This window comes from Oncorhynchus tshawytscha, linkage group LG14, assembly GCF_018296145.1.
Source record: "Oncorhynchus tshawytscha isolate Ot180627B linkage group LG14, Otsh_v2.0, whole genome shotgun sequence".
Lineage (NCBI taxonomy): Eukaryota > Metazoa > Chordata > Actinopteri > Salmoniformes > Salmonidae > Oncorhynchus > Oncorhynchus tshawytscha.
In genome coordinates this window covers 11,111,189-11,135,563 of record NC_056442.1, presented here as the reverse complement: position 1 = coordinate 11,135,563, position 24,375 = coordinate 11,111,189, and the positions used below count along the sequence as shown (strand labels likewise).

General features: G+C 42.3%; 1 protein-coding gene across 5 annotated transcripts; it reads right to left on the bottom strand.

The window, feature by feature from the left end:
* Positions 1-210: 210 nt before the first annotated feature.
* On the bottom strand, positions 211-23,651 carry LOC112266539 (cAMP-dependent protein kinase catalytic subunit PRKX-like). 5 transcript variants are annotated; one of them, XR_006078781.1, is made up of 9 exons: positions 22,876-23,650; positions 19,357-19,525; positions 17,437-17,700; positions 15,227-15,346; positions 9,006-9,101; positions 6,153-6,210; positions 4,538-4,615; positions 4,121-4,336; positions 211-1,256 (listed from the first exon to the last, which is right to left on the bottom strand). XR_006078781.1 is itself a non-coding variant. In XM_024426126.2 (8 exons), the coding sequence occupies exons 1-8, from the start codon at positions 23,039-23,041 to the stop codon at positions 4,211-4,213; spliced, it is 1,077 nt and encodes a 358-aa protein (XP_024281894.1). In that variant the 5' UTR covers positions 23,042-23,650; the 3' UTR covers positions 2,280-4,210. The 5 variants fall into 5 exon arrangements, 2 of the variants coding, with proteins under 2 accessions (XP_024281894.1, XP_024299864.1); XR_002955949.2 differs by lacking the exon at positions 211-1,256 and adding an exon at positions 4,938-5,113 and having other exon boundaries at positions 4,273-4,336; positions 22,876-23,651; XM_024426126.2 differs by lacking the exon at positions 211-1,256 and having other exon boundaries at positions 2,280-4,336.
* Between the last annotated feature and the right edge of the window lie 724 nt (positions 23,652-24,375).

Below are 24,375 nucleotides of genomic sequence, written 5' to 3'. Positions count from 1 at the left end.
TGAGCACGTTTGGGTTGCTCTGGATCAACGCGTATGACAGCGTGTTCCAGTTCCTGCCCATATCCAGCAACTTTGCACAGCCTGATCAACTCTCTGCGAAGGAGATGCGTCGCGCTGCATGAGGCAAATGGTAGTCACACCAGATACTGACGGGTTTTCTGATCCACGCCCCTACTTTTGTTTTTAAGGTATCTGTGACCAACAGCTGCATATTTGTATGCCCAGTCATGTGAAATCCATAGATTAGGGCCGAATGAATTTATTTCAATTGACTGATATGAACTGTAACTCATGAAAATTTTAGAAATCGTTGCAATGTTGAATTTATATATTTGTTCAGTTTTTAATTTTTTAATCCACCAACCTCTGAATAGTGATACTACCTGAGTGGTGAATCTGAGTAGTCTGAGTACTACCTGAGTGGTGAGGGAACATATGTCATGTAATTCAAATTCAGGCCATTAACCGCTCGGCTATTGGCCCAGACATACGCTACCTCTCAAATTAAAGTGGTTCCTGCTCTGTGCTCTCACGAAAAGACCCCTGTAATTAAGGTCATTTGCTAGCTCAATCCTCCGTCTCAGGTATTCTTTCACAACTGGCTGGACTCTGCATTCATCCACCAATAGGAGACCTAGCAGCCATCCTACCATGCCAGGCTAAGTCATAGTGAGTGCACAGCCTATAGGTTGATATCACCAGAGACACAAGACCTAGTCTTCTTGATGTGTTCGTTCAGTGGTTAACTCAAGTATAGCGTTGAGGAGGGTACATGTACTTGCAATGCTAAACCGATGACAGGTGCCGTTGACAATCTGACATAACAACAATGTTTAAAGTGTCGTCAGAAAGGACCTCTGCTTGTCATTAAGGGGTGGGTGGGGGATGCTCTGAGGAGACTCTAGTCTTTTACTTGGTGGTCAGGCGTCCAGGCGGGGCTCCTGTTTACGACCGCCCGGAGGTGAGAGGTTAACGCTAAAGTGTGTTGTTAGGGCTCTAGCATTGTATCAATGACAGAGCAGAGGTACCTCACAGCACTTATTGTCCTAAGGCTTGAATTTGAATTTTCAGAATGTAATCGTTTTTACAAGGGTTTAATTCAATGAACTTATTCTCAATCATTCGTAATGATTCAGAGAGAGTTAATTTCCTTCAATGCCTTATGGATGTCTATGGTAAGACTGTGATATGGTTGAGTCGCTGTGGTCGACTGGATCCCCTCTCCCCAGTCAAACATGAGTCACCGTTAGCATCTGCTGAACACAGAAACATAAAATGGTAAACACAGATGTACAAACATCTTCACACGTCCATTAAAGAAAATAACAGTACATGAGCTGCACTGTGCAGCGTGTAGATGATGTGATATTCACTGAGGAACACACATTTTCCTGGGATGTCAGGGAAAGTATGTCAGTCTCTCAATTGGCACCCTATTCTCTATATAGTTCACTACTCCTGACCCAAGCCCTATGGACCCTGATCAAAAGTAGTGCGCTATATAGGGAATAGAGCGCCATTTGAAAAACAGCCGTGGAGTCTCAGTGGAGTCTCTCTGATCATAAGGGATACATTAGTTGGTTATTACCGAGGTTGCTCCACTCTATGTGTCTCTGGAGCAGCCTTGGATGTCATGCAACACAAGGTCCAGACAACACGAGTCACTTTCCACTGTTAACACTAATTACTTTCTTGAAATTATACCTTTTAGATTCATTTGGATGAATGAGAGCCTTTAAGAGGGGATAATGAAGCTCCTAAATCAATGACTGCTGTGCGGTTTAAAGTGTTCATGCACACACACAACTCAATTACAATGTTGTGTAGATACAGACTAGGCTGGTGAACTTGTAGACAAATTACCAACCGACTGAAACACTCCGAAAGCTCATTTGTCTGATGACTGGAAATAGTGGTAGCTAATACTTCTAAGGCCAGCTAAGAGCTATTGAATCATAGAGAAGATTAAAGGTTATGATACTCTTAATAGCGTTTGGCCAACCAGACAACCGTCAGTCACATCACCTACAGTATATACAAAACCAATGTGGAAATAGATAATCACATCCTATTCTGAATTACAAATCTAACCCTGGCTCCTACCACCACAAGTACTTTGATACATCTGAAATGATTACATCTGAAACAATTACATAGATGTAAGCAATATGGAGACAATTCTACCTAGCCTATCAGAAAGCGAAGTATCGCAATTGCTATTAATACATTACAATATATTACAATCACACTTCGGAGAGGAAAGAGAATCGGTTGTTGAGTCAGTGGATAGGAGGTGTTTTTAATCCTGGTTGTGTGGATCTTTTAAACAGTATCTCAAGAAGTTAAATACAGTACTGCAACATTAACAATATGAAAAGGCCATACAAAGTTTGTAAGGTAGGCTGTTAAATAATAATTTTTAAAAATCTACACACTTTGACAGAAGGCATTGGTAAAATGGTATTGGGTATAAAATATAATTTGCTTGTATTGACCTAAAAGTACAGCATTTCTTCTTTCATATTCGTTTTCTTTTTGCTAATACATAAACATCTTTAAGAAAGGCAAAAGGCTGAGGATTGTAAAGCAAATTCCCTAAGATACACAACAAAAAGATGCAAAGAAACAATACACGCATTGACCAAAAGTCCTAATTATTCGGTCCGTTTGGTATAAACTCACACGGAGTATTGTTTCATAATTGGTTAAGAAAACGACATAAAACATTATATACAAGCAACCAAATTGTTCAATTCAAATAATTTAAGTTTACTAAAAAGGGACACAAATGACTTAAGTGTTACTAAGTAAGTGTGAGAGACAGTTTGTGATTGTACTATGATGCGTCTAGTCATGATGTGCTTTCTACTGGCCAGTGATATGATTGGTGGAGAGAAGACAAGGTTTATTGGCTGCCTGAAGCCAACTTCCTGCTTGGCTATACATGAAACCAGCTGGAGATCTGTATTCTACAGTTCTTTATAGTACGTGAAAGAGACCTAGAGAAAGATAGACATACCAGTCAATATACAGGGACATTTCCTGTTATTGCGTGAACAGCAAAATAGGACAAAGTGGATGGAAGAAAAAGATGGGAGGAAACCCAATTCCACATATAGCAACTAGCTACACTTCTTCCACACAACAATTATTCCACGTATATCATTATTAACAGTCAATGTTTTCAACGGCACAGCTCAAGTATAAACAGTGTGTGTGATATAAATAAAGTTGGAAAAAGTACCACTAGCTTGTCAGGAGAAAAGAACAAGACATACAGTATGTCACATCCAAAGGCACCTTTTACAAGTGCTTTTTGGTCTGGCCTTGATGCACACATGCACGGAAGTCTGGCCGATAGATAGCCAAGTACTTACAGCTCAAAATGACAAGTTTAACAGACTATTTGACTAGCGGCCAGTCAATAAAATGATATTACAAAGCTTGCTTGGCATGATATTGTAGTACGTTCCTGTACAAGTTTCATACTTTCTCATTGACAAATATCCAGTACAATCTACTAAGTAAGGATGTAGTAACCACACATGTAAATTCCATTTACTGTACAGCTCAATACTGAGTCTACTGTATGCGTGATCATTTTTGGATCATAAGCTTTGCTCGGTTGGTTGAGTCCCACAAGTTCCAACAAAGAAAACTGGAACCTTTTTGGCCCAACAAAATATAAAAATTCCTGATTATTGCATTTTAAACATATTCATTTCAGTAACAATGTCCTTTGGTTCAAAGAGGACCATCATTTTATTTTTGCATAACAGGAGAAGGCTCAGAGAAACAAAGAAACTGAGGACTGAGAATTGAGGTTTTAGTTAAGTGGAAAAAAAACTTTTTCAAACAAAAATAAATTAATGATAGATAAATAGTGTGGTGATATGACGCTTTTAGTTATTTTTAGGTAAATTCTCTCCTGCTCTTCCACCCAATGTGGAACACTTCAATGTCTTCAAGCAAGATAAAGTTCTGGGACTTGGAAGCTTAGAAGTTCTCTTGCTGACCATAAAATGGTGACATCTCAGATGATTTACCAGTCCTTCTGTTATTCAGCAAGATCCAGAAGTATTTCTATATATTTTTTTCAACATCTAGAAGTTTAACTCACCTTTTCCAAGATCTAAACGTTCGAGTCTTTCTCTACAAGACCTATATGTTCTCGAAGTATTTCTGTCGTTACTTCCGCCTTTTTTTTTTTTTAGAAGTTCTTGAAGATTTCTAAATCCTTTGCTGGCACAGGTGCATCTTTCTTCCACTCTTCCTCGGGGTAGGCATCAAAGTTAGACGTGTCACCTTCGTGGGACACCTTGGGAACTATGGGTGGCTGAGGGAACAAAAATAATGTGACGATGAATACATCAAAAAGAGCTAAAAAAAAAAGCAGGTGTTTAAAAAAAAGTATATCAACTCTAAAATGGTGAGTTTAATGAAAACAGTATATGCTGAAAATAAAGTGTATGTTTTACGAGTGTTCCCATTGATGTGTCTGGATGATTGTGGGTGTAATATCGCCAACGTGACAGACCTTCAGTTTTCTCAGAGGTACACCATCCCAGTCTATAGACTTGAACCATCTGTGCTTTTTCACATCGTCTGCTCCGTTCTGCAAGAGAAGACACTGTGCATCAGAGCCGTCTGTGGGCGGTCTATTCGACACAATCTGGAATCAGGATAAATAAAGTATTTCTCTCATCCGGAATAAACAGTTTGAAATAAGAATAATTAGAGCAAAACACTTCGTTCCTTCTAAACACTTTGTGGTGTCTGTGGTGATTCACCCGGTATACTGGGAGTGTGTGGCTAGACCACTCCATGAGTCAGCTAGCTAGTCAGCTAACTAGCACATTTTCCCCAGAAAACCCTTTGAGGCACAAGTCAATAACAGACTGTGTGCTGAATTATGTTTATTTAATCATTGTGCTTACCAACAGTTGTTTTATTGAAAAGAGCCTTCATATACTCCCACATTGACTCTCATGCCTTTGAACGGTGTAATTCAAAACACTCAGACATCATCCTTCGATTGAACGTCAGTGCCAGACACATGCATGATTCCAATGAATGAATCATAAAATGGCGGTGGACTACAGGGACTAGAAGTCTGAAACAGATAAATACAAGTTGTTGTTTTTTTCTTTCACGCCATCTTTCCATCTTAGGTGGATGAGTACAAACCAGGCCTGCAGTGTTCCTGAGGCATATACACACATACTGCACACAACGGTGGCAAGCAATCAAGGAACAATCAGTTCGCCATGAGAGTTAAAGATGTGCATGGCGTCTACTTTGGACCGCTCAGTGTCTCGTAGAATGGGCAGCATTGTGCAGTTCAAGAAATAAAATCCCTCCTGTTATGACGGGAGAGCCAGTTCATCACAGTGGTGTAAAAATACATTATTTCACACAAGAGGAATTACAGATCACTCCACTGAGTGACACAGCGTCCCAAATGGAACCCTATTCCCGACATAGTGCACTACTTTCAACCAGAGCCCTATGGGCCCTGTTCAAAGGCAGTGCACTATAAAAGGGAATATGGCGTTACCAAGAGACCGTGTTCATTGTGGAGGGAGACTCCATTTCTCACTGTGCAAACACAGCTTCTCTGTTGCCTCCTATACATTTCCTGTGCAGATGGCTTGTGCATACTGGCTTCACTCCTACTACTACAGTGGACATCCTGGCTACCAGCAAGATATAATTAATATTTGCATAGAATGCAGTCATGCTGAAATGGCAGGACTAAGTAATGAACCGACACCCCATGTGATTAACTACTAAACTGACTTACTGAAGGGGAAATGTGTTTTTCTGTGATCCACTCTAAACCCCTGCCATCCCCTGCCACCCCTATAACGGTGCAAACTACCTCTACAACAACTTCCTCTATGTATCCAGCTAATTGGAACCAAATGCAGACATTCAGTCACTTCCTAGGCCTTTTCCTTTCCCGTTTCAGTGTTGAGAGGGTGACGTCAAACTGCAGAATTCTCACTCCACAACCTGCCGAGTGAACAAAATACTTGAAATTCTGTTGAATTATTACTGTGTATCTGTTCTCACGTAACGTTTTAGTATAGCTTGGGATAATAAACCTTTCTGAAATCAAATCCCAATAGTGATTTGATCTTGAAACTCACCTTCATATTGCCTAACCTCCTGGCTCGGTCAATGACGAGGAACTTCTTGATGAGATCTCTGGAAAACAACAGAAAGACAGTCAGGTAGAGAGTTACAATGACTTCACACTAACAATCTATCTCCAGACATCAGTGTGTGTGTGTGTGTGTGTGTGTGTGTTCAGACAGCAGATCTACTGCATGTCTGCAGTTTCAGTCAGAAGCCAAAAAGTCCATTTCCATCCAAAAGCTGACAACAAGATGGATGAGCTTGGCCATTGGAACAACAGATAACCTGACGGACTCATAAAGGTGCCATGGGGTAACAGAGCGGTACATCCTGTGTGTGTGTGTGTGTGTGTGTGTGTGTGTGTGTGTGTATGTGTGTGTATGTGTATATATATATATATGAGTTGCATCCAAACAGAAACATCTCTCTCACTCTTGCTCTTTCCCTCCCTCTCTTTTAAATGAGGGAAAGTGACAGGTTTTAAAGTGAAACTTTTCACAACTATGAAGATGCTGGAGTAGGCATACTTTAGGGTTGAATTTGTCTTTAAATAGGACAGTGTAAGTTTTCCGATGATATGCGGCCGGCGCCGACAGAGTGAGCTTTCAATAAAGCCGACGTATATATTACAACCAACGAGATGCCAGCACAGACGTAAATATACTAGCCGAATATTGACCGTCTGCATTTTAGTGTCTTAAACCCAAACAACAACTTCACAATCCGACAGCCTCCGCTCTCATTCAGTGCCCTCTTTTACAGTTCCTAGGGCAAGGACTGAATTGGGGAAACAGTCCCGACTCCTATAATACTCCTTGGTCCTGGGACAAACTACAAGAGACTTTAATCAGAGTTTAAAGCTCTGATTAAAAGAAAATGTCACTGACCATTGTAATTGTATGTACCCACTGGCTACTTCCTGCTGACCTCTCGCTAGGTCTCCCTCACAAAAAGACATTTCTAAACATCAACAGTTTTTTCCCTGGTTAAATAGAAATATGGTCATGTAGCCTGCCTTATGAACCGTTGAGGAGGAAATACATCTTTCCTTAAGCCCGATAGAATTGTCTCAGATTGATTGCCCAATCTTATGCAATCGACAAACAATGTCACTGTACATTTCTATGGAAATATACCACACAGCATGGCTTTTTTTCTGGATCAAAATGGGGCTTAGGTGGTGGGAGTGGCAGGAGCGTGGCAGTGGGTGTGGCCAATGGTGAAGCCACCAATCAACATTTTTGTGGAATTCTACATATTTTGCCTTGTGGCGGAGATCGTTTGTTTTGTTGCAGTTTTAAAGCACATTTCCTGCAAATCTACACATTTTTCCATGACTTATGCTATCTGAGTGACTCTAAAATTATAACAAAATCAAATGGGGGCCCCATGCCATGACAAAAATACTCCTGAATGCATTGTTTTTTGAATTGTTGATTTTCCCCTGACTCGCTCGTTTTTATTTTGGTGATTGTTAGTCGACAGGTCTCTTATTTAAAAATACATAGGCCCGTTATCTTTTCTTCATAGTTTATATCTGGTTTTAGCCATTTAAGTTTACACTGAAAACACTTTGCATCTTTCCTTCTTTCTGTTTGGATTAAGGCGGCACTTTGCCCCGACCCCCCCCAATACTTTTTAATGCAGAAAGCCCTACACAGTGACGTTACTAAATACATTATATTTAGAATGGCATATAAAACTTTACAATAAGCTGGCCTTACACCTGTTCAGTTATACTGTAACATGTCTTATCTTCTCTGCGATAGAAAAGAGTTACTGCAATGGACAGACAAACACAGCCAGAAACAGGCAACTCTGATGGAAGGATGGGAGTGGGTCAAAGTGACAGTGATATAGCTGGAGGGAATATTTTAAAAAGTCTGGTGGCCAAAAGATAGACGGCTTAAGTGTTTGGGGGCTCTATTGTTAGTGTGTTATGTAGCAGTGGGACTATGTGTGTGTGTGTGTGTGTGTGTGTGTGTGCGTTAGGTAACACTGTGTGTGTGTGGCCTCTCCCAGGTATCCGGTTGGGCCAGTGTGTCAGAGCTGATTGAGTGCGTCCCAGGCCCTCTCCTCCTAAAGCTGGTAATCTCCTCACATTACTCCAACCCCCAGCTGTTCTGAGGAGCAGTGTGACGGTTCTGATGGGTTTAAAAGGACGAGTTCCAACTCAGCAGGGTGTGTCATTAGTGAGGGCCCGCACCCCACATTAGGCGTAGCTAGCTCTTCATCTTCTGCATGGGAGGCAGATTGACCCGGTCGTTTGGGAGGATGGTTGCGCTGTGTGACGCAGCCATTAGCGCGCACACACACACACACGTAGATCTGTTGTCTGCGTGCGTGGGCAGGCACACACACGGTCTCACACACACATGGTCTCACACACACACGGTCTCACACACACACGGTCTCACACTGGATAGGTTAAATATAGGATGTAGTACATTCCCAGATGCACATACACAACTAAAGGTATTCACAATGCACCTCTGACAAATTCCAATTGTCAGGTCCTAATCATAAGTATTGGCAATAATGCATTTCCAAAACACACGGTTTGTTATGGGTAGAGAGTGTGTGGTGGTGGATGCGGTTGTTTCCAATTACAGTCTGGAGAAAGACTTCTCTCAGGAACATTTTGTTTCCTGCTTGCCAAGACCCAAATCTAAAAATCTGATTGAAATGTGATGTGAAAAACAACTTCCATAAATTCTCCTCTCAAGTTGAAATGATATAAGACGGCTTATCGTATATTATGTATCATAATGGAATACATTTGTGCCGAGGTAGTGGTAGACTTTGGGTACTTTCCCTCCATGATTTCACCCACAATCCCCTGTGCTTGGGTGTGTGAGACTTACTTTACATAGAAATCCAAATGCCGCGGGAATTCCAGCTTTCCGGCGAGGATCTTCTGATAAATACCAAAAGGATTGTCATCAAAAAAAGGTGGGTACCTGGAGGGGAAAATAAAAGAACATGTCAGAAAACAGTCATCGCTCCTCAACCTTCAAAATGTTTGCTCCTATTGGCAAACACGCACACAAAAAAACCCACAAAAAAATCAGTGTAAAAATAGCATCAAAAGCCAGGTTTCCATCCAACAGATTTTTGCGAGTCAAGTACGTCAGATTAAAATGTCAAGACAGGCTTGATGGAAACAGCAAATTTGTCGGTAAACTTCCTAAATGTCCGCCAAGCAGAATACGCTATACAAGATGTGTCTGTAAAATTGATTGGGCGAGAAATGGCAGTGGACATGTTTTCATGGCACAAATATTGACAACCATTATACTGAAGTAAACTTAAGTGTCACACGGTGATATTTGGTGTGGCTCAGTTGGTAGAGCATGGCACTTGCAACGCCAGGGTTGTGGGTTCGATTCCCACAGAGGTCCAGTATGAAAATGTATCCACTCACTACTGTAAGTCGCTCTGGATCATCGGCTAAAGAGCGTCTGCTAAATTATGTAAAATGTTGAAATATTCTCCCACTACGGCATGGGAAAGCATGCAGTTTATTAGATTACAGATGTGATGCTGCTGTTCGACAAATATATATTTTTTTGTCCATTACAATCTCATAATTATGTTGACTACCCGCACTCTGTTAGCTGTTGACTAGAGCCCAGCTGTCAAGACCAGAGTGGGCATATTTGCTATACAAAGCGCAACATTTGTTTGTGACAAAAACCATCAGTAGAGTTAAAAATGAGATGCAAACCCATTTACCTGTATTTATTTGTCGGTACATGGGAATTTAACCGCAAAAGTTATTTTGATATGTCCGACGTCACCACGCACAGCTTGTTATCCGCAACAAATCAATTTGATGAAAACACATCTGTGGTGGGAAAATTGCACATATTATTTTTATGCAGATTGTTGATGGATGGAAGCCTAGCTATAAACAGAAAATTGAAAGGGCTGCACTAAAGTACACGACAACACAAAGCAGTGAAACACATGAACCTACAGTTTGTGTGCGTGTGTGTGTGTCTGCGCACATGTATGAACACACTCGCCTACGTGTCTCTGTGCAGTACAGAGCCGTAAGCTCCTCAGACCAATCAGCTGCATTCTGGTGACTCTTGATGGTTTAATGGTGAATGCTTCCCCAGCACTACTCCAGCCTGGACAAGCCATTAACCGTGCAGGCCGCGTTACATAATGGGCCAGGCCAGCCGAGCTAAATGCATTACACATGCAGCAGACAGACGGATAATCACACCAGTTTGTCACAGGGGCTGCCGAGCTGAGCCTGTCAAAATGGAATCGGAAACCTCCTCCAGTGGAATGGGGGCCTGGAGGCTGTTAGATGTGTAACACAAAACAAACGTAACGCAGGTCAACTAATGTGGATTACCTATCATTACCAGTGAGATTCCAGTAACCAATCACATTATACAATATTGCTATATGTTTAAGTTGACAGCTATTACAAATCAGCTGCCAGAAGCTGCATGACGAGCAGTTTATTTTGAGCCAATCAGAACTCAATATTCTCTTAGTCCCTCTCCTAACCTCACGCTCTACACCAGTTGGCGCCAACATGCATAAAAATAATGTTTAAAAAAGGAGCTAGAACGGAATGTGAAGAGCTACCGCCATTCCATGGAAGATAAACTACGTTTCAAATTGTTGAGAAGTTGTATGAAACTGAACTAAAAAGAGAGAACTGGATATTAACACTCACTTATTTATACAAATGAGCTGTGAAGGGATTGAGGGAAAGATTGACGCCAGGATTTGGTCAGGTTTTTTTTGTGACTATGGATTTATTTTCACCAAGGATGGCGAGCCGCCCGAACCCAGGACATCAATAAGAAGATTTGCATGCAAAGATTTATTTTCCTTGGAGAACACCGAATTTGCACTGCCAACTATGGTGTGTTAGGATTTTTCTTGCAAGACCTGATTGCATCATACATTGCAGTGGGATTGTTTTAAGCACATGCTACACTTAAAACACCTTACGGTGTTTATTGATAGGCACAGTCACTCACATTTGATTCCGTGTCATAGTGGTTTATAAGTCCGTATTTGTCAATTGGGTTATGTTTTTCTGTGGATTCATGTTTACTGTATTTCTATTGAACAATGAAATCTGAGTGACCGTCAGATTAAGATAGAGTTGGGTGGGCCCTAGTAAACTATAGGCAGGATGTACGGCCGATATCTAAGTCTATTGTGCTATTGATGCATTTCATTCATTTTGAGCTCATCGTACAAATTTCACATATCAATATTTACTCAAGGTGATTCATTCTTTTGAAACTATTTTTTATTTATACAAGCCGGCATTCTTTTCCTAAATTATTCAAGTTGTGTGGTTTTCATTTCTCCGTACTGCTCCAGTAGCGAACCTGGTCCAATAGAGTTTAAGCTTAAACATACAGTAGTCCATAGTGTTAAGCAATTGTTACATAAAAAGCCTGAGAGAATTGTGTCATAGATTCATTGAAGTAAGACGGTCAGACGAAAGCCAGATAAGACACATTGCCAATGATCAAAAGGTTGAACTGCATCATGTGACCACGGCACGCATCAGTCAAAACCTGTCAATAAACTGAAATGACTAATACAAACAGGATAAGGAAGGGATAAATAATGCCCGGTAATGATTTTTTTGGTCATGACCTGAGATCAGAATAAAGTCCTTCGGAGAAGCTCGTTGCCAAGGGGAATGTGATGTCTTAAGCAGGGACAGGTCTCTACAGTGAATGTCAGAGCAGAAGGGAGGGGGGGAGGAAGAGTCTGGGCGTTGGTAGAATACGAAGGGAGCCAAAGGATGAATCAACAGAGAGCTGCTGTTCTAATGGCTCCTCCTCTTACTGGATGGTAGAGAGAGAGGGAGGGAGGCCAAGTGCAGACTACTCTCCCCCCCAGGTACCCCCGCCAGCCTGCCGGTAGATTAGTCTAGGTCCCCGGTGATGGACAGTGAGAGCCTAGAGACTCGGCTCCTCTTATGCAACAGTAACCTACGGTTTACATAACACCTGAGGTGTCGCCAAGATTCCACAGGGAGGAGGATGGGGAGGAGCGGATGGAGGATACGGTGAAAACAGGATAAATCAAAACAGGGAACTACTAACATGTTTAGCAGTAGGAGTTAGGATCGTCTGTATGTAGGAGTAGGCCTCGGTGTTTATTAGTAGGAGTTAGAATAGTCCGTATGTAGGATAGGCCTGTGTTCAGGAGTAGATTTAAAACTAGCACAGCTACAGCAAGAATCGACAAGAAGACGCTCAAGAATATCCATCTTCCATATATTGTAGAAAAACAGTTAGGCCGATCAGAAAGAAAGAGAGGAATTAAAACTGTTTCCGGTTCACATGGACCTGGAATAGGCTACATTGACCAGATAAGATGTTGTGATGTGAGTGTGAGGGAGGACCACACACAAAGACAGGGCGTTTTCCATTAAGGAGGGCAGGCTCCCCCTCCAGGCAGGATTAGATACAGGATGATACAAGCCTACTGGACTGTCTATGTGTGTCGGTGTGTGTGTGTGTGTAAGATACAAGCGGGCTGGACTGAGTGTGTGTGTGTGGAGTTAAGTGCACAGGTGACCTCGTCATGACTATTCCCAGAAGTCAGGACCCTGGGGCAGATGGATGTCTGAGTGCATAAACCTACCACACCACGTAACTTTCAGAAGCCCCCCTCTACATTCTTCCACTACGGAAGCTACAGGACCTTTGACAAAACGGTTACGCGGCAGTCAACCTTTAGGGCGCGTTGTTCTGAAGGGAGCTTTTGTCTCCTGGAGCGCCGAGTGTGTGCGCACACTTCAAAAGGCCAGTGTGACGAATGGTATGGAGAAGGTCACATTTTCTTCACTAGAAGCCAAGGCCACTGAATTCTCCACGGGTACATGAAAAGACTAGGGTGAGGTGAAGAGGCACGTACAGAACGACCTCTGATTCACTGACAACTTCCCTACCACTCTTGTCGAGTCGCAGGTTTCTATATTCATATAGATTTAATCAATATGTAAAATACAAAATAAAAAAATAAAAAAATTAACATTCTAGGCCCATCAACTTTGATTTTATTCAAAAGGCGTAGATATGAAGTCAAATCTCAGATTTAACATTTTGACCCACTCCGGGGACAAGGGCTATGCTACATTTCCATAGCAAAACAAACAACACACACACAAACCCATCCTGTGTACTGTACCGAGGTCATAATAACTAGTGCCCTCTAGGGGCGCCTAATTCACATGATAGGGAGTGGTTCCCAACCTTTTTTCAGTTACTGTACCATCAAATTTAATTTTGCTCAGCTGGAGTACCCCTGATTTACCCCCTCATGTCCATTTTACCAGTAGGCCTATGGTCTCCTGAGTCTTCTCAAGTACCCCCTGTGGATAGGCAAAGTACCCTCGGGGGTCCTAGTACCCCTGGTTGGGAACCTCTGTGATAGTGTTATGTTCAGTATGCTATCAGAGCCCTCCTCGCTTGCTTCCATGGATTGTATGAGCCAACGCATTATCTATGTAATATTATAAACTGGGTGGTTTGAGCCCTGAATGCTGATTGGCTGACAGCCATGGTATATCAGAAGCGTATACCACAGGTATGACAAAACATTTAATTTTTACTGCTTTAATTACGTTCGTAACCAGTTTATAAATAGCAATAAGGCACCTCAGGGGTTTGTGATATATGGCCAATATACCATGGCTACGGGCTGTATCCAGGCACTCCGCGGTGCGTCGTGTGTAAGAACAGCCCTTAGCCGTGGTATACTGGCCATATAGGCCATATACCACACCCCCCCGTGCCTTATTGCTTAATAATATGGCACTTGGCAGACACTTATCGACTCACAGTTCAGTGAGTGCATACATAGGCTACATATACTAGGCTAAATATGTAGGGCCTAGGCTATGTGACGCCTGCAGAAATGCATGTGGATTATAAGCAAAAAGCAAGCGCTTAACTCATGTGTAGGCTGGGCTATATAGAACAAATCATTTAACTTGGTGCACTCATCTCAAAGAGGAGTGGAAGAGCAGCCGGCCACATGAGTGGTGCTATATGCTGCTAGCAGACATCCACTCAGTCAGTGAGTCATTTATTCATTCATTCAAGGCCAGTGTACTCTACAGAAGCACTGCTGAATTAGGATTTCTATAGACACCAGGCCGCAGATGTACCATAGCTAAATGGCCCAGCACCACTGCCTCTGTTCCAAATGGCACCCTATTCCCTATGTAGTGCACAACGTTTGACCAGGATTGTGTTCAAAAGTAGTGCACTACTTAGGGAATAGGGTGCCACTTGGAACACACACCCGGCGTCGTTAAGCTATGGTACAACTACGGCCTGTCTATAGAAATCCTATTTCAGCAGTGCTTCTGTAGGCCTTGAATTAATGAGTGACTGAGTGGGGTTCTCAGACGAGAGAGCACAGCTTAAAGCCACCAGAGTTTGTTATCATGAAACCTTGGTCTCCACAAATCACGCACGTGGAAATGTGTCAGAATAAGTTACCTTTGACCTTTCTTCAATCTGTAACCTTCCTTTCATCCTTAAGACCGTCCACCTCTGTCATCACAGAAACAAAAGGCAGGCTGGTCTTGGAATTAAGCCCACTACAGAGTGACGTAACCTCATGAGGTCAACTCTCCGAATAACAGCACACTTGTCTTACCATTGACTCGCCACAGACATTCTGCTGGATACTACCCAATGTTCATAGACAGAGCCAATTGTCCATAGAGGATAGCCACTCTTCATACATACTACTACACTAGGAAGGGGTCTAGTCTATTTCAATTCAGGAAGTAAACTGAAATTCCGATTCCAATATTTTGTATTAAAAATCAATGAGGAGAAATGGAATGTTAGTTTACTTTCTGAATATAAATTAAATTGACCCCAAACCATGCTACTAACACCCAGTCATCTTGTCCTCTGGTGGACTGGGGCCCCCTGGTGTTGAACCCTGCCCTGTCAGGGGACATTACAGTATTCAGTTAAACCCCTGCCCAGTCAGGACTCATGACACTAGTGTTCAGCTCAACACCAGTCCTTCCCATTCAGTCAGAGGACAGGACACTACTACTCACCCAGCCAGCATCTCAAAGATGAGGATCCCCAGGGCCCACCAGTCCACCGCCCGGCCATGTCCTTTGCTCTGGATGACCTCTGGGGCCAGGTACTCCGGGGTTCCACACAGAGTCCACGTCCTGGATGGAGAGACACCGAAAGAGACAAAAGAGAAACAATATCAGTTTGAACTACTTCAATTCTAGATGTTACGTCACACCAACAGAACACAGGAACATGCGCACACATACAATGCTTATTTTGGCTGTGTGGCCAATCATGTCTGACTGATGATCCTTCTAAGCCTAGGTTTCCCCAAGGGTCACCCTGTACGCAGCACACACACTGCACATTCCAATGAGTTCACCCTAGAAGAGGAGACTTCTGTTACATACAGGGAAGGACAACCCCAGTCTTGTGAAGTAATCACCCTGCCGTTTTATAGTAGTGTCCTGTATGTAGGTTGCTCTCACAATAGTATCAGCTGTCAGTCGACTGGTCCTTCAGTCAGTAGTAGTGTAGCCTATGCAGGCTGATCTCACAGTAGTATGTACACTGATATGGTATAACTAACACAACGTGTGTAGCCTGATCTCACAGATGGTATCGGATGGTATTTGGATCCAACAGAGTGACGGAGCTTTAGTTTGCTGGAAGGATTGGTTCTGGTTGTGTTATTGGTAGATCAATGTCTTTGGTTCAATAGTACAGCTGATTAACACTGTATGGAGGACATATAAAATCCTGGATCACTATAATCAGGCCAGGGAGAGAATCTAAACTGGGGAGCACAATATGACACAACAAATTATAATTTTTATCAGATGTTCTAATGTGTTCTGAATAAAACATTTATAAAAAATGGCCCTCTGGAATATAACTCTTGTTCAGTTGCCGTGGTGATGGTTCATTTGTATGCAAATAGTTACTCTGTTTAAGGGGCAGGCTCAAGGTCCCTGATTTCATTTCCATCTTTATTATACATTTTGAAGTGAACGAGAACAGGACACTTTGGTTGCAATGTGGAAAATGCAGCTTGCATTGTAATTATAGATTTTTTTTGTCGCATTGAAACCTTTATCAGATAGGCATACAGTACCTACCTCAGACTCAGAGTACTCTCTGGACAGAGTGCTGCTCTACGACTGGGAAAGTTAGTCTCATAAACCGGTAACCTCTGAGCACATCCTAGAACCTAAAGCGGGTTCATTCTATTGTGCCACTAGGTGGCACTGTGGAAGCATCAACAGTGTGGTGTGATAATGTTTCACCTTCTAAACTGATCACACACACACACCACACCACACACACACACACACACGGCAGCCAGCTCGCTCATTCGTTTGTTCTTCACACTCTCGCCGCATTCGAGGCAATTTCTTTTGCCTTCCATTTCTTTAAGTGGGTCACAAGTTGCACATCAGAGACACATCTACTCTAACTCTGTTTTACTCTCCCGGCCAGAGAAAATGTAATCTTAGTCCATTCTGTTTACATGTCAGTGGGTCAGGTTTGTGTACAGCGAGGCTCCCTGCAAAACACTAGCGCTACTGCAGTATCCCTACGCTACTGCACTGCAGATACAAAACTCTTTTAACCTGAGTGCTGCAGTTCCAATCCTACTGATGTTACCGAAGAGGACTAGCTGCTTGTAACGCGAATATAAAAACAAAATAACGTCAATTTCATCTCAGCTCTGCATTTTTCCCGCATGTTATGGGATTCCGTCTTAGAGCGAGGATTCCCCTCCATACATTCTGTGAATATTGTATGGCCGTGTAATATGACAACTCCCGGAAGGATATCTATATCCCTACTCTACCAATCAGGCAAATGTGTCTGTATGGCTACAATTCCTAAACATGATATAGTCCTACAATGAGACAGAAAAACAAACAGCATTCACTCCCGCAATTAACATGGCAGTCTAATAATATCCTGGTTATGACTTGTTAGGGGGCATAGTGTCTAACAATTAAGGATGTCCTGGCTGTGCAGTACACCTGCTCCCAGATGGAATGATACCTGTGGGGACGAACAGCTCATACTGGGACGCTGCTCTGCGGCTGACCCTGTGCTGCTTCCAGTCTCTTGGGTATGTGTTTCTCTGTGTGTGTGTGTGTGTGTGTGTGTGTGGTCTCAGAGAGGCTGGAAGTATAAAAACACAGTCCACAGAGACATTTCCGTCTCGACGGACAACAAAGTTGCACTCTACGGCATGACATCATACCTGTCCGAGAGCTTCTTAGCGAAGCCGAAGTCCGTGAGGCGGATGTGTCCCTCGCTGTCCAGCAGTATATTCTCCGGCTTCAGGTCTCGGTAGACGATCTCTTTGGAGTGGAGGTACTCGATGGCACACACGATCTCCGTGGAGTAGAAGAGGCCCGTGGTGTTGCTGAAGCGCCCGCGGCTACGGAGGTAACTGAACAGCTCCCCGCCTGGAACGTAGTCCATCAGCATGTAGAGTAAACGATCGTCATGGTGGGTCCAGAACCTGGAACGTATGAACAGGAAATAAACACACTGGTACATTTGACTCTATTCAAACACAAATATTTGTCGGGTAACAGTGGTTGGATGTAAGAGAGCTAAACTACACGGTAGTCTGGGCAGTGTTTGCTCAGCTTATAGTATGTGGCATGGACCTTGTCAAAACAATTGTAGAGGACAAGTGGAAAGTGGCCCTGTGTGGCTTAGTCTGTAAGAGCGTGGTGCAATCAACACCAAGGTCGTGGGTTTTCAATACCCCTAATCACATACATATAATAGAAACGTAAACACTCACTGTAGGGGAGGTCAACTTGGAAAAATACTTCTGCTTAATGGCATATGTATTATTTATACACTACCGTTCAAAAGTTTGGGGTCACTTAGAAATGTCCTTGTTTTTGAAAGAAAAGCACATTTTTTGTCCATTAAAATAACATCAAATTGATCAGAAATACAGAGTAGACATTGTTAATGTTGTAAATTACTATTGTAGCTGGAAACAGCTGATTTTTATGGAATATCTACATAGGCGTACAGAGGCCCATTATCAGCAACCATCACCCCTGTGCTCCAATGGCAGGTTGTGTTAGCTAATCCAAGTTTATCATTTTAAAAAGCTAATTGATCATTAGAAAACACTTTTGCAATTATGTTAACACAGCTGAAAACTGTTGTTCTGATTAAAGACGCAATAAAACTGGCCTTCTTTAGACTGAGTATCTGGAGCATCAGCATTTGTTGGTTTGATTACAGGCTCAAAATGGACAGAAACAAAGAACTTTCTTCTGAAACTCGTAATTCTATTCTTGTTCTGAGAAATGAGGGCTATACAACGAGAAATTGCTAAGAAACTGATCTCGTACAACGCTGATTACTACTCCCTTCACAGAACAGCGCAAACAGTCTCTAACCAGAATAGAAAGAGGAGTGGGAGGCCCCGGTGCACAACTGAGCAAGAGGACAAGTACATTAGAGTGTCTAGTTTAAGAAACAGACGCCTCACAAGTTCTCAACTGGCAGCTTCATTAAAGAGTACCTGCAAAACACCAAGGCCAGCATTCCACTGTTGACGTGGAGACTGGTGTTTTGCGGGTCCTATTTAATGAAGCTGACAGTTGAGGATTTGTGAGGTACCTGTTTCTCAAACTAGACACTAACTTGTCTCCTTGCTCAGTTGTGCAAAAAAGTGTTTTCTAATGATCAATTAGCCTTTTAAAATTATAAACTTGGATTAGCTAACAACTTTCCATTGGAAACCAGGGGTGATGGTTGCTGATAATGGGCCTCTGTAAGCCTATGTAGATATTCCATTAAAAATCTGCCGTTTCCAGCTACAATAGTCAGTTACAACATTAACCATGTCTACACTGTATTTCTGATCAATTTGATGTTATTTTAATGGACACATTATTTTTTGCTTTTCTTTCAAAAACAAGGACATTTCTAAGGGACCCTAAACTTTTGAACGGTAGTGTATATTAAATCCACCTCCAGCAGATCAGTGGCTGATGATGGTGTTGAGGTGATCAGACACTCACAGTCTGATGAGGAAGTGGAGGTTGACTTCGGTCAGGACTTCCTTCACTTTATGTCATGATAGCATAACTTAACAAAACATAGCCATTTATGCTATGTGGTGTTGAGGTGATCAGACACTCACAGTCTGATGAGGAAGGGGTGGTTGACTTCGGTCAGGACTTCCTTCTCGTTGTGGACGTGCTGCTCCTGCTTGAGCCGGATCACGTCAGGGATCTTCATAGCCTTCAGAGCGTAGAACGCCCTGCTCTTCTTGTCTTTCACCAGGAACACCCTGCCAAAGGTCCCTGTGCCTGAAGCAAGGAGAGGAACAGTCATTAGACAAGGCGTTAAGTTCTCTGTCACACACACACACCCAAATGTCATAGAGCAACATTCAATTCAGATTATTTCTGCAACAAATCAACCACAATTATTTTTTATGTAACACTTATTTTTTCTTAATACTGCATTGTTGGTTAAGGGCTTGTAAGTAAGCATTTCACTGTAAGGTCTACACACCTGTTGTATTCGGCACATGTGACAAATACAATTTGATTTGATAATCAAGAATTGATCTGTGGTTATGTCAGATCATGACATCAGAATGCTTTATTTGCGATGTTTTTGACATTCAATTATCTCTGACATGTCTTCAACCCGTCCATCAATTAAAGAGGTTGAATCTGGAAGAACTGGCCAAGATTTCTTGAGTTGTCTTCTCACTCTTTCACAAGTCTGAGCTCATTATTTCAGGTCAACAAATCAGATTGTTTCTCTATTCCCATCTCCAGGTCAAGAGGAGTACAAAATAACACCCTATGTCTAGTCATATTTCACTGTGAGTAAGGAGAGAGGGAATAGACAAACAGAGCAAACAGAGAGATGGACTCACAATCCCCCGATAGAGTCATGGAATGTTGGCTTCTAGCACGTTTGGGCTTACCTCGTACAAGGGGTCTTTGTCCTTCCCTGTTCTCAGTCTCCATGGTAATCTAATAGGAGCAAGCAAGCAAACAAACAAAGCCCAAACCCTTTCTTTGTCTTTTTACTCATATATATATATATATATATATATTTTTTTTTACCTTTATTTAAATAGGCAAGTCAGTTAAGAACAAATTCTTATTTTCAATGGGTTAACTGCCTGTTCAGGGGCAGAATGACAGATTTGTACATTGTCAGCTCGGGGGTTTGAACTTGCAACCTTCTGATTACTAGTCCAACACTAACCACTAGGCTACCCTGCCGCCCCAATATATGATAAGACAGAGGTTAGACAACGGTCAGGTTTGACTCTGAGTTCAGCTGCACTCCTATATCTGAAAACATTGCTGGTGTAATATTTTGCCTCAAGGCAGATATATTCTTGTACACTTGTAGCACAATCAGATGGATATTCTATGGATGTTTGTCCTCTCCTCATGGGCCTAGTACTACTTATCTAGAGATTCCCAACAAGCAGGCTTTAGGCCGACACTACTAAAGCACAAAAAACAGCAAAAGAAAATCTTTTATATTGAGCACCTTGCTCAATATAAATTAACTAATAATGATATGTGCGTAGTCTTTAGGCAACAGCTCAATCAATATTTTGTTTCTATTCAGGAACCCTTGCCGCAGAAGCCAACTGTCTAGAGAGATTAGGACTACTACCTGTCTGCACAGTAAAGACATATGGAAATGTCATTTTCAGATCACCGTTTGTTGCTCCCTCAAGTAGCCTAATCTTCCTGTGGAAGCAACTGACAGTTTTCTTCAGCTAATTTTGTAGCTCCTGTTGCATTTTTAGATGTGTGCATGTATATACTATTTTCATCAAATTGAGTGATTACCAACAGAAATGTCCCATGATTTTGGACATGTGACACAGGTTTTCCCCTGCAAGTAGGTCACGCCTGGTTTGTCCTTTTCTCTCCAATAGAGCAACACCTGAGGCAAGGTGATATGCACCAAATACTGCACTGATTACTTGAACGGTGTACTGAATACTGAAGTGTTTCCAAAAAAAGAAAGAAAAACAGCCAGGCTATGTGATAACAAATGGCACAAAATGGATGCTTCTCTCAACACCAACGTAAGGTATGTTTCATGGAAACAAACCAGAGATCTAGCTAACTTGGAAAAGAAGGGTAAAATAGCTGACCTATTTTTTTTTTCTCCACACCTGAATCAAATCAATTAGTGGGAAACAGTGACACTTATTTTCACAGCTACGTGTGTTATTTGGTCAGATTCTTGGTCTGCTGGATGCTAGCCTACATGCATTTGAATAGAATACAGAATGTTTCTTGTTCTAATTTTGTGGGAGCAGAAATAGATAGGCCCGTGTTTTTATTTGATTTGAATGGCACTACATATTTGATGGAACAAGGCCAGACGTGGAATAATATGTGCCTAGCTTGTTGATGCTACTCAATGCACTTGGCCAGCGGCCACGTATCTTGATGTAGGCTTAGGACTCACAATTTTTTGCCTCAGCACCAGAAAACATTTCATATGCACGAAAGATGGGCAAAATGCCTGTAAGCTTCAAATGTCACGTGAGAGCCAGGTGCCTCATTATTTCAATGACCATTAGACAAAAGCAGTCCTCAAGACATGTAACTGATTTGCCATAAGCAGTTAATCCCTCTCATCATCATCTAACAAAAGGTTTTGCATATTGGATGATTTTTATCTTGGGATTTTAAGCTTCATGCTTTCCCTGATCACGTGGGCTTAGAATGAGATGAGAATTCTCTATTAGCCAAGTGTCCTCCTCGTCATGAATCAAATATGAGAGCGCTGTAAAAGACTAAGTGGTTTTCGTGATCAGAAGCCTGTGTTCAGTCTTGAAGTAGTGCATGTTGTTTTAACATTCTTGGTTTCTGGCATTAGACTCACCACAGAGTGGACTCCACCCACGTGAGAAAAAAAACCAGTTCAACAGCTGAGTCTGCTGACACATTACCCATGCAGTGAAAGGACTTACATGCCCAGACAAGAGTGAGCAGAACCAAACATGAACTTTGACTTTCACAGGGCACTGCTCACAATAACAGGAACATCTGACACCTCACCTTACTAATATAGCTAGTTCCTTTTTTACAAAAAAAAATATATACTCATCCTCTAAACTCCTGCAAAGGGTTTCCTCCATTAAGCTTTCACTTCTCAAGCTGGTTATTCCACGTGTGCAATGAAACCATTAATCCTTCTTGATCCCTGAGATGCACACAGATATTTCCCCTAATGCCATGTCAAGAAAATGTTGACCATCCCAGCAACTGTGTGGGATCATGAATTCCTCAATGATTGGCCACAGAGTGGGCCATAAACCTATGGGTGAGCTTGACTGAAACCGAGAACGTCCTTGTCCACTTCCGGTTGACAGATTAAGTAGCAGAGCGAACAGAGTCATGACAGCTATCTTCTGACTCAAGAGTTGAATGATGTTTCATGGTCAGCATATCCCCATGTCATATTCCATGAAATGGCTGATCACATAGTCGCCTTGGATTTCATTGCTTGTGCTGTTCTGCACGAGCCACACATGTACCAGTAGTAGTTTATGCCCTATAGCCTAGTTGATATGCCTGGATAGTGTGAGAAGCCCTGTGATAGACAGGCCAGTTTCACCAGTGTGTGTACTGTAACATACTGTCTTGCTGCCTAAACTTACCAACTGTGGAAATGGTGTCCAGGTCATCGAGTGAGTAGGTCCTGTTGTTCAATGTTAACGATGCTGCTCCGGCCAACAACATGGGACTGCTCGCGCAGGTCTTGGCACTCTCACGAATGGAGTTGCTTTCATTAATTATCCCAACCTTTGCCTTTGTTGATGCCATTTTCCGTCTGCATCCAAATGTAGCTAGGCTAGCAATCACTTTAGCCACTTTACCAAACCGGTTTCGCCGAGGATAGATAGCCAATGACGGCTACAGTAGCCAATTCTCAAGATCAGTGTCCGCCTTATTCCCTAATACCAACTACGGTTTTAAATCAAATGTGGCTACTTCCTTTGGACAAGCGAGCATCTTATTTGTCTTGATTGCTGGAAAACAGGTGACGATCATATCCATGCGGAATCGCATGATGTAGCTCGAGCGGTCACTGCTGTCAAATGCAGAAGCGAGCTAGCCATAGCAAACGGAGTAGCTATCAGGCTATAGCTAAACACAAAAGAAAACCATCCCACACCTCGCGTCTGAATGAATGACCAACGTTAGCTAGCTAATGTCAAACTACAAACTCATACTGCCCGTTTCCGTACGAGCCTCCGCTTGAGTAGTTAGGGGGTCTCGTGTTGTCTCGCTAGCTTAACTTCCGTCCTAGGAAGCTAGTTGGCTAGCAAGAAAGATATGAGACATTTAAATAATTTACTTCTCTCCTTCGTTCGCAAGTAGAACCTCACCCAGTTCAACAACACACAAACAGGGCAAGGGAGAAGTGGGGATGCTTTGTGTTGACAAAAACAGACCAATGACTAAACACCCTATGTGCAAATTAAACCAATGGTATGATTAAAGGGGCGGAGACCCGTTTGACAGACAGCTGGAAAACGGCCGTAAATTTTCTTTCCACATGTAGTTTGAAGACATGCCACTCAAATGAAACATGGTCTGCTTTCCACTGTGAGATTAGACTGATACAGACAGTAAAGAGTACAAGTATACAGCACTAGCTAAATGTAGTCTAAATCTCAAATTGCAAGGTTTTAGATAGCGAACTAATCTCCACTCTCTGTAAACCCTTGACACAGTGAAACCTGAAAGCTCTGAGTAATGGGGTGTGTATTACTTACTCATGGACTGCGGTGGGGAGGGTGGGGATGAGAGCTGCGGGGTGTGGAGAGTGACTAGTGGAGTGCCTCACTGCCTTCTCAATTTTCATAGGAAATGACCAACTCTCAAAATTCCCAAATTAGAATAGCTGTTTCCGGCCCTCAGATGATTTGTCACTTGACACATGATACACTAAGGGGCCAGGCTCAGGTTGGCGCACACACACACACACACACACACACACACACACACACACACACACACACACACACACACACACACACACACACACACACACACACACACACATACACAGTTATGTATGATACACCTCTACCCACAAGTAATATTGGAGCCATAAGTGTCTGCACCTACTTTCCCCCCACATAATAAATACT

What these genes read in the sequence shown, in the direction of transcription:
- LOC112266539 (XM_024426126.2), bottom strand. Translation starts at nt 23,041, where the DNA reads ATGGCATCAACAAAGGCAAAGGTTGGGATAATTAATGAAAGCAACTCC. An exon ending in GCTAAGAAGCTCTCGGACAG is followed by an intron (nt 15,347 to 17,436) that starts GTATGATGTCAT and finishes CTCTCCATCCAG; the next exon opens with GACGTGGACTCTGTGTGGAA. An exon ending in CATTTGGATTTCTATGTAAA is followed by an intron (nt 6,211 to 9,005) that starts GTAAGTCTCACA and finishes GTTGTTTTCCAG; the next exon opens with AGATCTCATCAAGAAGTTCC.